This window comes from Glycine soja, chromosome 2, assembly GCF_004193775.1.
Source record: "Glycine soja cultivar W05 chromosome 2, ASM419377v2, whole genome shotgun sequence".
NCBI classification, from domain to species: domain Eukaryota; kingdom Viridiplantae; phylum Streptophyta; class Magnoliopsida; order Fabales; family Fabaceae; genus Glycine; species Glycine soja.
Genome location: NC_041003.1, coordinates 10,996,169 through 11,012,260, shown reverse-complemented (window position 1 = coordinate 11,012,260; position 16,092 = coordinate 10,996,169). Strand labels below are relative to the sequence as shown.

Genomic DNA, 16,092 nt, shown 5'->3' with positions numbered 1-16,092 from the left:
ATCATCAAATTAATCTTATATCTATATTTTATTTCATTTGGTAACATTAATTAAAATGTTCATGTAAATTTTAATTACAGTTTTAACATTGAAATCAAATATGTATACGAGTGCTTGACCAATAACAATATATAATTAAAAATGATTTATCAAAGTAGTTAGCATAAATAATGTGATGCTTATTAGAATCTTTTAACTAAGATTAAAGTCTGATCTCCAACTTGAAAATGAATTTCGGCTTCAAAATGAATTCGTAATTAGAAATACTATTTTCAACCAGTCAGTTAGTATAGATTGGTTGATAATTTATGAAATATAGAAAACATATTATTTTAAATTTTGCAATACCTTCCACCTTGTTTTTCCTTTCTTATAGCCTTCCATAAGTATTTTTTTGTAGGATGCCCTATCTAGAAATAAAGTTCAAAATGTATCTTTTTTGTACGAATTATGTTAAGAATATTTTCTCAAGCAAGCTATAACTAAATTTGACTCCAACAATCATTTGAGCACAACATATTTTAATTTCTGCGATGAGTGAAAATTCAACTTGAGTTTTTTTTTATGAAGCAAAAAATTCAACTTGAGTTGAAGATAACGATTACTTGATGCATGATAAAATGTGAGATTAATTATGTTCAACATAAAAGTTTTTCGTTTCACGAGTCACAGGCTAAGGTTACCTTCTATTTTTTGGGAGAGTAAACGTGTCCCAATCGACAAGGTGGAGACCACAAATAAAGCTTCCATATATTGCCATTAGCTCTAACAAAGGTTGAAGTCTTGAAGAAATGTTGGTTTTATCGGTAAGAATCGAGCTAATATTTCAAAATGACAAATTTGAAAATCTCACTTCTGATTTTCAAATTTTGTTGATGAATAATTTAAAAATACTCCTAAACGTTTTTGGAACATTGAAGACTCCATGAATCTTGAGATCTAAGTCACTCAAGGAACATACATGTACTACAGTATATTTCGGAAATGATATTCCTTGGAGTCCTATTACTAAAAATATTATTTTGATTAAAGATATTTGGTAATTACTTATCGTTTCTTGGAATATTTTTAGATTTGTTTCAATTCAAAAATAATAATATTAAAAAAATGTAGAATAAGAGAAAAGTGAAAAGTTACTTTAGAAAATAACTTTCATTTCCTGAGAATATATGGAATAGAAAGAGATGAAAACATGTGTAATATAGACTGTTGAAAATAAATAATGCCTGGGAATAAATTTTTATAACATACCCAACATAGGAGTATTACATTTCCGAGAATAATTTTGTAAAATTTGAAACAAACACACTCCTGAACTTGTGATTAGAAAAGATATATTGCCATTTGCCAAGGATCGTTAATAAGAAACAATATCACCTGCCAGAAAACAAAAAATAAATGGGAAATGGGCTGGCCAATCTTGTACGAGAGATTATTATATAAAACCAAAATATTCCAATGGATCAATCCATCTGTTCAGGCTGGTAGGAGAATTCTATTTGTACTCTCTTTCTTCTCTTCTCAATTTTTATTTTACATTTTGAATCTTAAAATACATTTCAAAACTAATTTTAAAGAATAAAAGAACAGAAAATAAAAGGAAAAAAGGTGTGCGAATAGAATGGCCTAACAGGTAACACATTCAAGAAGGGCCTTAAAAGTTAATACAAACAGACAAGGTAATTGCTATTTATATCCCTCTATTTGTTGAGTGCACCTCATTCTCCATTTTTATTTTAATTGTCCATTATATCCTTTTTGCTTAAAGAGATACACTCCATGGAAACCCTTTTTATTTTCTGGAAATACATTTCTAGTATTAGAAAATGAACACTTATTTTACACCTCATGTTTATTAGTCTTATTTTCATTCTATCATTAATGATCTTTAAATCATAATTTTGTACCCCATATTATATATTACATGTAACATTGTGTGTTTTTCTTCACGTGACAGTGCATTTTAAGGTTGTCTCATTTTTATTATTATTTCTCTTATTGTTTCATCCATTATCCATATTATTGTTTCATACACAAGAAAAATAAGAATATCAATAATAAGAGAAAACATGTGTGAGCAGTGATTCCTAATAATTGTTATTCTTATTTTTCTCGTGTAAAAAAAAGTATGATGTACATTGTATAATAGATAAGTCAACCATGGATATACTTTAAAACTCATTGCCACATGGGAAACACATTAGTACATAAAGGAGGTTTAAAGAATAATGAAATGAGACTTCAAAATTAGAGTATAAATAGTAATAATAGGAACAATATTAATAAAGATGAAATATACCTTGGAACACAGTCCCACGTGAAGGAAAATATACAATGTTACATGCAATATACATTACTATATAAAGAACATGCGATACAAAATTAGGGTTTAAAGAACAATAAAAATAAGATTAGATAGGTTTAAAGATCACTAATGATAGGATGAAAATAAAACTAACAAACATGAGTGTGTTAGATAAAATTCATTTTCTAACACTAGAAATGTCTTTGTAGAATAACATATATCTATTTTGGAAATGTATTTTCAGAATTATGATATGTAATTCCAAAAATACATTTCTAGAATAGGTATATATTATTCTGAAATGATATTTTCAGAAAAGAAAAAGGGTTTCCAAGGGGTGTATCTCTTTAAGGAAAAGGGTATAATGGACAATTAAAATACAAAAGGGGGATTGTGGGTATACTTAGAAAAAAAGGAGAAGTAAGTAGCAAATGCTTCCTGATAATGTTCAGTTCCAGTCAGTCCAAGAATAAGTTATCCCTGCTAAGGTGTAAGATGCGTGTTAAGGATTAATAAAAAAAACTCCAAATGAGTAATAAATCTATATTTTATTGACTTTGACAAGAAAAAATTAATTTAATTAACATCAATTTAATAAATCTTTTTTTAGACGTAAAAAAAAAGATTGGTGCTTAGAAAAAAAAACAATTTAATTAACATTAGGTTGGTTGTTTTTCCTGTACGTAAATGGTGTGTCGGGAAGGATGCAGGGATATAGTTACTCTATCTTAAAATAATTAGATTATATTAATAGTTTTTAAACATGATTAAATTACAATTGAGAGTGCATATAAAATTGTTCTAAATTAACTAATAATCTTGAATATAAATTCTGAATACAAAATTTGCATTAAATATTTGAAGATATCAGTTTAACACACAAATATATTAACTTTACTTTAGTTTTAATATTCTATGGCACATGTGTGTTATGAATTTGTATACAAACTGAACGTGTTTTTTAAAATTTCTTTACTAAAAATATGGAACTTTTTTTCCGACAAAGTTCTAAAAAATACTTATAATTCTTATAATCTTATATCCAAACATGCCCTAATACTTTTCTAAAACTTGTCCAATTCGTTCCAAATATATTTTAACTTCATAAGTATACGTCAAATTCCTATATAAAAAAAACTATACGTCAAATCAGTTTTAAATTAAATATTTATGATATTTAAATAGTAGACTTAGTTAAGATTAAGATTAGTTGAAAAGATGTACACAACTGGTAGAAATTGCAGAGTTAAGAATGACAGCTTCACAATCTAGGGACATTAATGCATACTATCATTGACTCTGAGTGAAATCTAAAACATTGACCAAAATAAGAAAATAGGCATTGGGCAGCGTACATGTTATATCTCTTAATAAAATTAATTGAACTGATTGAGCATGTAATAAATGGGGATTTATTTTAAACAAATAAATAAATGAGACATTGATTAGTTTCTTTAATCAAATAAATATTTGTTTTTTTTCCATAAAATAATAATAATTTTACAGTTTTAAAATATTATTTTTTTCTAACTAATATTGATCAACCAAAATTTAAATCTTAAATCATTTAATTAAAAAATATAAATCATTATAACTTGTATTAACCGTTGTTGTTGTTGGTTTTAAAATACTATATTATTTGATAAATATATTAAAAAAATGTTTGGATTTTGTTACAATATATACTGTTTTAAATTCATTAATGAGATGCTGACTGGTTTCTTTAAACAAATATATATATATATATATATATATATATATATATATATATATATATATATATATATATATATATATATATATATATATATATATATTGTTACCGAATCAAATAATATATATTAATTTTACAGTTTTAAAATAATAATTATATTATTTTATAAAATATATAAAAAGAAGTTTGGTCTTTGCTATAAACAGTTTTAAATCCATTAATGAGATGCTGACTAGCAGGAAAACTAGCAAAGGTGAGAACGCATAACCGTTCAACCACATGAAATGATAAAATGAAAAAAATAAGTAAAAAAATAGAGTGAAAATAAATGTGCTTATTTAAAAATAAAAAATAAATATTAAAATATAAATAAATATATAAAAATACCTGAGAAATAGAATAAAATAACTAATGAATCCCACAATTCTAAATTCTTATCCTCTCTCATTTTTCTTCTACCAAACTATTAGCCTTTTTATTTTCCAAAATTTTCTTTTCTCTGCTTTATATATATATATATAGCCAACATGTTAAGTTAAATACCTCCAAAATCTTTCGTGTCCAACTCTAATAACAATCACCCACCAAATTAAGCTCCCATTGTTCTTTATCTTAAGAGTTACACAAACATGACTAAGACTATACGGCATAGAAAGGGAGGAGAGGACAAGCCAAAGAAACTGTGTAAGTATCACTAACTAAAGGCTATTTTCGATTTAATTAGATAATCAATTTACTTCCAACAGTTTTTTTTAATTAGAATTATAATTCCTTACTTTTATTTTGTTCATCCATATCAATCACTTGCTATTGCTTCATATTCACATTCATATTGGGAATTAAACCCGGCTCTCTTTATATATATATACACACTTTTTTATGGTTATCATTAAGGCGATCTATCCATTCAGGAATTTGCTTACACAAAAATATATCATTGAGAATTTTTGTTTCTCATTCTCAAGATTTTTTTGCTTCGTTCTTATTTATAATAATATTTGTTTTTTTTCTTCATAAAATTCAATCTATAATATTTCTTACATTAATTATTTTAAAACTATAAATATCTCTGCTTAAAAAAAGAAAAAAATATTAACAAATTTTTAGAAGAAAGAAAAATATTAATGGCAAAAGTAATTTTTAAAAAAATTATAAATTTAAGATAAATTTATTACTATAGACTAAATTATTTTTTTTTAATTTTAATGAATTAAGTAATTCTATAGAAATCTATGAAATTAATAATTGTAGTTTATATTGGTAATTAAACGTTGAAGCAAGAGTGTGATTATATATAGCCTTGACATAAATTATGCTAATTAATGTTCCTTGTAATCAGCAATATCAATGGAAGAAGCGAAGATTTCAACATTATCAAAGTTAGCTATATGTTTTGGAATATTGGTCTTCATCTTCTTTCTCCAGACGACAGTGATTCGAGGTAATCCACAAATTAACATGTGCAACATTGTACACCATAAGAGTAATTAATTACTTAATGTTGCCTAATTTAAAACAATACTTATTTTTAATTATTCTTTCTAATTAATTATTATCATTTCCTTATTTAGATTGATAAATTCACTTTCAATCAAAATTATAAATATTTTCTCTCTCTTTAATTTATCAAATAAATTTATTTCTTATAATATTTTCTCTAAAAAAATTATTTCTCTTTTTGAAAAAAATAAAAATAATTTTGAAATATCATAATTATATATATTCACAAGTTCTTCGTTTCCTATAACATTTTTCTCTGAAAAAAATATCACCGAAGAGCAAACATATGCTTTTTATTTCACATGTTTTTTTTTTTATTCCATATGGTCCATCAATTGCTATTCATCGGGACATATGAATATAATTATGTCATTAAATAAATATTTAATTTTTTCAGAACGAGAGAAATTAATTTTTAAGGAAAAATATTACAGAGAATAAATCTATTTAATAAATGAGATAACATATTTATTATTTTGATTGAAAATAAATATATTAATCTAAATAAGAAAATGACCATAATTAATTCGAAAGAATCATTAAAAATAAGTATTAATCTAAATAAGATAACATTAAGTAACTAATTACTCTTATAGTATGCAATGTTGCACAGTTAATATATATATGTGTATAATATAAAATTATGTATTTCTTGGATATTAATGCAATGGATATATAATTAATAAATTAAATTATTATATTTATTGGACATTAATGCATTGAATACTAATAAATATATACTAATTTATATTTTTTAATTTATTGGTAGTATTACTTATTAATTTATATCTATATTTAATTTATTTAGTAATAATAAATATATAAAAATAAGCACTGATATGGTTTAGTGGTTATAATGTTATGGGAGTAAAATAGTGAGGGTTCGACAGAGAGGTGTAATTCAGTTAGTTAAGTTGGATCTGTGAGTCTTGGTAAGTTTTTTGGTACATAGATTTGATAACAAAAACAGAGTGGGGATCCAAATGAAAAAATATATTTGTATAAAGATTAACGGAAGGACTTCATTATAAATTCTCTTTCATAATACAATCAAAATAAAATATAAAACCGTACTCATTACACAGGTTCAAATTATTTATTTCTTATAAAACTCATAAATATAAAACAAATAATGATTCATACATGACTTCGATCCTTGTTTATAATGACAATAATTCAAGCTCAAACAATAAATAAAATAGTTATTTTATGTTAACATGCTCATTTTGTCTACACAGATGCAACTATATGGAAAGTGAAATTGAGGAGCATGCTATTAATTTCTGAATGGGCCCGAAATTGGAATGCCAACAATGGTAGTGCTGTAATCACTTGTGACTATTCTCATAATGGTTATGATATATGCACAATTAATGGCTCAACACTTTTGGATCAAGCTTCCTCAACTCTCTTTGCTTTGGGTCCTCACACACAACAAGACAAACCCCACATTCCTTTTAAAATCCTTCCTTATACTCTCAAGGGTGACAAAACAGCAATGTCCAATGTCAAAGAAGTCACACTAACCCTAGCTCCACCAAAACTATCATGTGGTGTCACACACCATACCCCAGCCCTTGTATTCAGTGTGGGAGGTTACACCGGAAACTTTTACCATGAAATAAATGAGAACTTCATCCCACTCTTCATCACCATCAATTCCTTGTTCCCTAATCAAAATGTAATACTTGTGGTCCTGGAAGGTAAGAGTTGGTGGTTCAAAAAATATGCCGAATTATTATCAGCCTTTAGTCCCAACCACATGATCATCAACACAAATAACATATCCACTGTCCATTGCTTTCCATCAGCAACCATAGGGTTGATAAAGCATGGAGACATGACCATAGACCCAAAATTGCTACCAAACCCTAAAACCCTTCTAGATTTTCGTGCATTTCTAGACAAAGTATATACCAAAGATGATGATACCCCATTTGTGTACCCTAATGAAAATGGGAAGCCACGTTTGACATTGATAAGTAGAAGAGGCAATGTGAGTCGTTTGCTTTTGAACGAAAATGATGTGATCAAGGTGGCTGAGGAGATAGGGTTCAATGTGCATGTGTTTGAGCCAAAAAACACGCCTATGGCCAAAGTTTATAGGCTAATTCATGCTAGTGATGTATTGTTAGGGGTGCATGGAGCAGGGTTAACAAATTTTTTGTTCCTTAGGCCAGGCTCGGTGTTGGTACAAGTGGTGCCTATTGAACTCTATTGGGCTTCAAGAACTTACTATGAGAAACCACCCAAATTCTTGGGGGTGGATTACATAGAGTACAAGATTGAACCTAATGAAAGCAGCTTGTTAGAGAGGTTTGGTGCTAATAGCTTGGTGTTCAAGGACCCGCCAGCTTTTCATAAAGGCAACTGGTCTAAGCAACGGGTATATTTGAAGGAGCAAAATGTGAAAATTAATGTAGTTAGATTTAGAAAGTATTTGACAAAAGCATATGAGAAGGCCAAAATATTTATTAGCAAAGTTAATTAGGTAGATAGCTACATGTAGTCCTAAATTAAAAAGAGACATACCTTTCTTACTCTTTTTTTTCTGTTACTCTGTCTATTTACAGAAATAACAAACCGGTCGTATATATTTATGTTCTCTTAGTGGTAAAAAAATTGCATTTTAATTTATTTTAGTCTCAATTCAAGCATTTTGTTTTAATTTTTAAATTAATCTCTTCAATAATAATAATAATAATAATAATAATAATAATAATAATCTATAACAATAATTTATTATGCATGGACATGTAATATCGACTTCAAATAGTTAATTAATTAATAACTAAATTTATTTATATTATCTTTTAAAATAAGTTAATTGGCTCAATTTAAAGAAAACAAATTCTATGACTCGCAATTAATTTACTATGTCTATGAGTGTTCTCAACAACTTTCAATCCGAATAAAAATAGGTACATTATTATTAAAATTCCCAAATAACTCAATAAAAGAAAGTGTAGAAAAAAAAATGAAATTTTGACGTTGTTCCAACTCCTAAGGTTATTTTGTTTACACTTTCTTTCTCGAGTACAAAAATGCTCAATGTAACTAGATGTAAGATGACATGATTAAAAACACTAACTTTTCTAATTCAGCCAAAGAATTAGCTTAAATAAAGTTGAGTCTTGAACTTTTGACACTTTATTTTGTTTTGGTAGATTTTGGGAATAAAAGAAGAGAAAATGAGTTATACATTGAGAACATAAATTTTTTTACATAATCATCTAATCATAACTCATAACTCATCATGTATGATAAGTTTATTAACTTTTAAAATAATTATCTTAAATAATTCAAATGACGATTTGTGATTAGATGACAGTATAAAACTATTTTATATTGTCACACACACACACACATATTAAGGAGGAACACCTATGAAGCCATTTAGAAGCCTGATGGTAAGTGGGTGGCAGATGTTAAGATCTTAAAAATGTTAGTTACTGATTATTTGCTAGTTTTTAATGACAATCTTGGCTATACTTTTTACTGTGATAGAGGTGCTTTTCCAAATATTGATTAACATAAGATAGAAGTTTTCAGAGGAAAAGTGTCAGATAAGGAGATAAAAAAGGTATTGTTCTCTATGGGAACTTATAAAGCTCCAGGAATAAATGGATTTCAGGCTATCTTTTACAAAAGTCAATGGGATGTTGTGGGGGAATCATTATGTAATCTTATAAGGAGCATTTTTTTATGATCCTTCTAAGATTGTAGACATTAATGATATCCTTATTACCCTGTTTCCAAAGGTTGAGGTGGTGGTGAATATGAAGCAATTTTGGCCTATTGCAGATGATCTTCTTTTATTTACATAAGCTATTGTGGATCAAGTATATGTGATCAAGAAGGTCCTTGATGTGTTTTGTAGTAGCTCAAGCCAAAGGGTCAATGTTGAAAAGACAAAAATTTTGTTTTCTCTAATAATGTTCATTGGAACATTAAAGATGGAATACAGAAAAACTTAGCTGTCAGAGGACAACAGACCTTGGAAAATACTTGGGGGTTCCTCTTCACACTACTAGAAAATATAGATTTAACATCGTTACCTTAACATTGGTTTTATCGAAAACTGATGTTAACAAAAACACGGTGGTACAATTGTAACTAACGTGACTTCATTAACATCATTTTTTTTGAAAAATCGATGTTAATATGACTGAGTTAACATCGATTTGTTGAAAAAACCGATGTTAACATGACTGAGTTAGCATTGGTTTGTTGAAAATTTGATGTTAACGAAGTAATGGTAACATCGGTTTTTCAAAAAACCGATGTTAATAAATGATAGTTAACATCAATTTTTACTAAAAAATGATGTTAAAACCTACATTTAAAAATATATGAATTTCCTCTACGAGTCCTATTTTCTCTCGCGCGCACTCTTCCTCACGTTCTTGTCTGTTTGCCTCCTCGCCAAACTGCCTCATCTTGCCTGTTCACCTCCTTGCGCCTCCTCTTCCTCGTGTTCCAGTGTTCTGTCGACATCACTTTAGCTGCGTTTCGTCTTTTCCATACCTCACGACAAATAAGCCCTATTTGGTTTCAAGAAGACAAACTGCAGGTGAGGTGATGACAGCATCACAATGCCTTTGCTTTATGTCTGAAAATGTGCTCTCAGAAATTGATAATGGTGGTAAATGCTAGTATTGTTGTTATTACGATTCTCTAATGAAGCTTCTGTTCATAAGCTATGGTAGTGTTGCTATTTATTTTTTATTTTTTCTTGGTTGCGGTTATTACCATGAAGTTAAATTATACATGTATTTTTGAGCTATGGTAGTTCATCTTGTTGTATATAGTTGTGGCCTTATGGGTTATGTATATGATAGTAGCTTCATGTACATACTACTAGAAAATAGGCTTTGGTTGCACAATTTTGTTTATGGTTTGCATGGTTCTATGTGTATGTGCTTGTTAATGGGACTTTGTGCTGGTGTGAGAATTATGTCATAGCCTTAAGCCTCCAAAATAAGAATATCATATTGGTATCATATTGTGCTGGTGAGAGAATTTTTGTTTGTGCAAATTTATTGGTATCATATAGTTATGTCAAATGTATCATGCATATTAATGTCATGTTTATATTGAAAAGAGAGTTTAGAAATCATGGATGAACATAAAAAAAACTGGAAGGAAATGGATAACATAATGATAAAAATTAACAAAGAATCAGATGAAATGTTCAACACTGTTCATGTTAATGATTAGGTTAGAAATTATTTCAAGATTATTCTAAAATAAACATAACTTGATATATAACAATACTTTTGCTTATATTAATTTTCTTGTTAAATGTAGCCTTATAGTGAAATGAGTAGGTCCTTTGCTATAAGATGGAATGGTGAACTAGAGCCTACTTGGCATCTACTGCATTCTAGTGGTAACATGCATTCTTTCACATATAACCAAGATTTAGTGAACTCAACTCTACTTGCTGAATGAGCGAAACTTAGAGAGTTCTATGGGTTCATTGAAAATCATCAAGTCACCTTGACCCACTATGGACAAAGTGTTTTCCTCTTCATCATCTTCAAAAGTAGCTACGAACCAAAAGCTTTCCTTAAATGACACTCCTTGTACCACCAAGTTCCTAACTCAGTCACTTTTAAAGTTCTCCTCACTAAGTACAAAGTGACATGCAACAGTTTAGTGAGCAATTAAGCACTCCTCTCTGTATGTCAAATTTTGATATCATATAGTTATCTAATATGAATTTCCTTTGCATTTTAGGATGTTTCGAGTATCATGTACTTCTTTATGAAAGCTGCAGGATTCACCCATCTAAACTTGAAAGGAACAGAGTGTAGAATAGTTTATAATCATCATAAGAAGACCACAAAAATTGGAAATGGATGGAGGACTTTTGCTCAAACATAAAATTTTAAAATTTTTGTTTACAATATGTTATTTTGTTTAGAAATGTTTATAACTACTCTTGATGTATGATATATTGATATACTTTGTTTATAATTTTTGGTGCATAGTGATTTTATGTATTTTTATACAACTTTGAACGATAAGTTGTGATATGAATTAATTACTACAGGTTGCTAATTAAAAAAATACGATATTTAAAAATAAATCATTAAACAACATATGTTTTTCAAAAAATAGATGTTGTTAGTAAAAAAAACATTGGTTTTTTGAATAAGTGATGTTGTTTTCTTATCAACATCGATTTTTAGGAAAATTGATGTTGTTTTCTGACAACATCATTTTTTTTTTCAAAAACTGATGTTGATAAGAAGAAAACAACATCGATTTTTAAACAATCGATGTTAATGTTGATAAATTAACATCAGTAGTTTCAACATCGGTTAATAACCGATGTTAAAAGCCTATTTTTTAGTTGTGTCACCATGATAGAGTTTCAAAGCAAATCTATTAATTTGTTCTTGAGAAAGTTACCCTAAGATTGAGTAATTGGAAGGCTTCTCAATTATCTATGGCAAAGATAGTAACTTTGACTAGGGCAATTATCCAAGTTCTTTCTAACTATGATATGCAAACAACGACGCTTCCTTCATCGGTGTGTGAAGAGATTGATAGAAGATGTAGAAACTTTGTTTGGGGTCATACTACAAACTCTAACAAAGTCCATTGGCGTAAATGAGATTCTTTATGTACTCCAAAAAGGAACGATGGACTTGGGCTTAGAAAAAATAGTATTATGAACCAAGCGAGTATAATAAAGGTGGGATGAAAATTTTGTGCACGACCAAATGACCTTTGGGTTCAAGTCATGCGTGCAAAGTATAAGTGTGACAATGATGTGATTCCTATTATTGATCAATGAAGACCATAGACAAATCTTTGGAGATGAATTGTTGAAGGGTGGGAAAATTTACAGTTGAACCTGATTTGGAAGTTGGGTAATGGTCATAAAATCCGATTCTGGGAGGAAAATTGGGTCCTGGGATATAGAAAACTTAGCCAACATAGCTATGTTCAAACTAATGAGGGGGCAAATATCCTAGTGTTTTTCTTTGTGAATGCTAATGGTAATTGAGACTATGGGCGTATATCTACCGAACTTCTTGAGGAGATTGTTCACTATATCAATAAAATGAAACCTCCATGTAACTCTAGTCGATTAGATTATGTGGATTGGATTCATTTGGATGATGAACAATTTACTACCCGTGATGCTTATAGTAAACTGTCATGTACGCACAATTTGAAAGATATCCAACTTTGCAAAAGTATTGGGTGTTGGTATGGATTGGAACACATTAAATATCTTCTTTGGAAAATAGGCCAAGAAATTCTCCCCATAAATATGTGAAGGAAATAACGTCATATGATTGTTGAAGACAATTTCCCATTATGCCATGAAAAATTGAATATTTGGAACATACTTTTAGAGACTATACTTGGGTGAAGCAGATTTGGAGCCATTTCAAGTTTACTGCATATTTTGTTCTACCAAAAGGATATGAGTAGTTGGATGAAAACTAATATTCAAAGCGATAAAATGTTAGAAAACACCAAATGGAGTACTACATTTGGAGTTATTCTTGATTGCATTTTGTGGAGACGAAATGATATCACTTCTAAGATACATGACACAACATAGATGAATTTTTTTCAAAGCCTTGGTGCTATTGAGAGATATCGGGAGTAGCCAAAATATGCAGAATGTAATGAATCCAATTCATCCAAATTTGAAGACAGGTGAGTCTCGAATTTGGAATAATCCTATAGGGGGTGTATGAAACTTAACTGTGATGGAGCTTGTCTTCCAGCAGTAGGAGTAACTTTATGCGGTACTGTCATAAGAGGTAATAATGGTAGCTTTGTTTGGGCTTACTCTAGAAGGTTGGGGCACTGTTTGATTTTAGAAGCAGAGCTATGAGCTATTTTATATGGCTTGAATATGACTTGTGACAAAGGGATTAGGTGGAAACAAATTCTTTTGATGCTATAAAACTATTAAATGACAAAAGTGGTGAGAGGGTGTGCTTTAAAGAGCTTGTAGCTGATATTTGGAAAATGCAAGGAAAATTTTAGCTCTACTTGTTGAAACATATTCATAGTGAAGCGAATAAATTAGTAGATTAATTTTCAAAATATAGGTTGATGTATGTTTTTATAGTAGTGTGTCTAGTTTGTAGCCCACTCATTCAAGGGGGATGTTGATGTACTAAACTCAAATTTGAGTAATATCTAGTTTTGTCTTCGGTGTTTTGCCCAGACAATTCAACAAAAAGAAAGATCTAAAATAAAGAAACAAACAAACCAATAAATAAATGGCAATGGATAGAAAGTAAAAGAAAATTTTAGCATCCAATACAAATATGAACAACTTCATATTTACTAATAGGCCAAAATAAATTCGAAAGGCCAAACTAAATTATTGATTATTTTTTAAAATTAAGGTATAAAATTAAAGCCTGGACGAAACTATGGACAAGTCCATTTAACCACGGGTTAAAGGGTTAAATGGATAGGACTAAAAAGCCCATAATTTATATGGTCTCAAAAATTAAAATCCATACTTTGTGCAAGTTGGAGGTTATGTAGGTTGTTCGTGAGCCCAAACCTAAATGGACTCCTATTGTAATAACCAAACTCAACAAGAGTGTGCTACTAGAGCTCATTTATGTGTAGGTGACATGTAAGCAAAATGCAAGCCTGTTCCTGTTCCTTCTATAAACAATAATTCCTTTTTATAGTAACAAATAATTTTTCACTACCAATATCTAGAGGGAAATGAGAAATCCAAGAAAATAGAATTCAACATGTAATTGAAAATAGGAAAAATAATAAAGAGAAAACTTGAACAACGAATGAAAAAAATGGCAAACAAATACTTATACTTGTCTTACTTACATTGATCCACCTTACATAAAGTTGTTTTCACTTACACGTGTGTTTCCAATGAAAAAGAGTGAAACGATTCTAGATGGAGAGATAAGAAGAAATAAAGTCTTTTCTTCTAATGTTTAGAGAATTATACGGTGCAAAGTGAAAGAATAATATCATGTGTGTCCTATGTAACAAATACTTTCTTTCACCTTTGAATGAAAAGTGACAAATAGAGGAAATCATTTATGTTACACACACACATATATATATATATATATATGAGCAATGCTAATGCATTCAAACCTTTTTTTAATATAAGTGCAACCAACACTATAAAATTTGGGAAAAAAACTCAAACTCATTTGCTTTAATCAAACCAGTTTAAGGATATTATAGGAATTATAATTGAATTCAAAAAAGTTTTATCTCTCCCATTTTGACCGCATTGAATTTTCATAGTTACTCTCCTCTCTCCTTTTTTATCAACATTAAATTTTTAATTTATTTATCTCTCCTCTCTTCTCTCTCCTCGTTATATAAATATAAATGCATTATAAAAATAAATGTTTTTTTTCAGTTTATAGTTTTTTTATAATTTCATTTACTTATTAAAGGAAGTAAATCAAATTAATTAAAAAATGTTGAATATGAAAATAAACGTAACTTTTTTTAGTGATTAAACATATACAGGACTCAAGGATTTGAGAGACAAATTTAAGAATGATATTTTTTATTTACTTATAAAATATTTTATTAAAATTATTATTGTTTTATTTAAAATTTATTTATAAATATAATTTTACAATAATTTATTTTAGGTATATTAGTACTAAAAAAAAATTTAGGACCTTTTTTTGACCTAAAGTCCTTGTTTAGGCCTTAAGCCAGTCCTATACGTATAAGATGCTGATACATTCTTACTCTTTTTCTTCTTCAGTATACGTGCTTTACCGGCCAACACTCTAAAATTTGAAAGAAAAAAAAATCGAAAAACTCATTTGTTTTAATTAAACTGATTTAAAAATATTATACTAATTATAATTGAACTCAAATAAGTTTTCTCTCCCCTATTTGAGTACCATTAAGTTTTAAAACTTTATCTCTTATCTTCTTTTTATCAGCATTAAATTTTTAATTTATTTATCTATCCTCTGTTCTCTCTCCTTATAATATAAGTATGAATGCATTATAAAAATTAAAATTAATTATTATTTTAGTCTTTGAATTGAGTGTGTTTTTTTTTCAAAAATTTAAAATTGTTTTTTATCTGAATTTTTAAAAATAGCTCTTTTTAATCTTTGACGTAATAAATTGACATTTTATAACAATTTTTAGTTATTATAAGTTAATTTTTATTATTTAATTGCTTGAATTTATATTTTAAAACAGTTAGAAAGTACTAACTTTTTTCATAAAATGTTATAAATTGTCATACAGTGTTAACTTATTATGTTAGAGACTAAAAAAATAATATGAAAATTCTGGAAAAAAAGTAATTTTAAATTTTAGATACTTAAAAAAACTCCTAAATTTAGGGATTAAAACAATAATTAAGTCTAAAAATTATATATTACAAAAATAAACGTTTTTTCTTTCCAAAATATAGTTTTTTTTATAATTTCATTTACTTATTAAAGGAAGTAAATTAAATTAATTTAAAATGTTGAATATGAAAATAAACGTAACTTTTTTTGACCGATCAAACGTAACTTTAAACAGGTCCTTTTTATAACTTAAATTAACTAATTTTTTA

General features: G+C 28.1%; 1 protein-coding gene across 1 annotated transcript; it reads left to right on the top strand.

Annotated features, from left to right (window-relative positions):
* The first annotated feature begins 6,788 nt into the window (after nt 1–6,788).
* On the top strand, nt 6,789–8,059 carry LOC114370907 (beta-1,2-xylosyltransferase XYXT1-like). Its single transcript, XM_028328313.1, has one exon. The coding sequence runs from the start codon at nt 6,790–6,792 to the stop codon at nt 8,008–8,010; it is 1,221 nt and encodes a 406-aa protein (XP_028184114.1). The 5' UTR covers nt 6,789; the 3' UTR covers nt 8,011–8,059.
* The last annotated feature ends 8,033 nt before the right edge of the window (nt 8,060–16,092 follow it).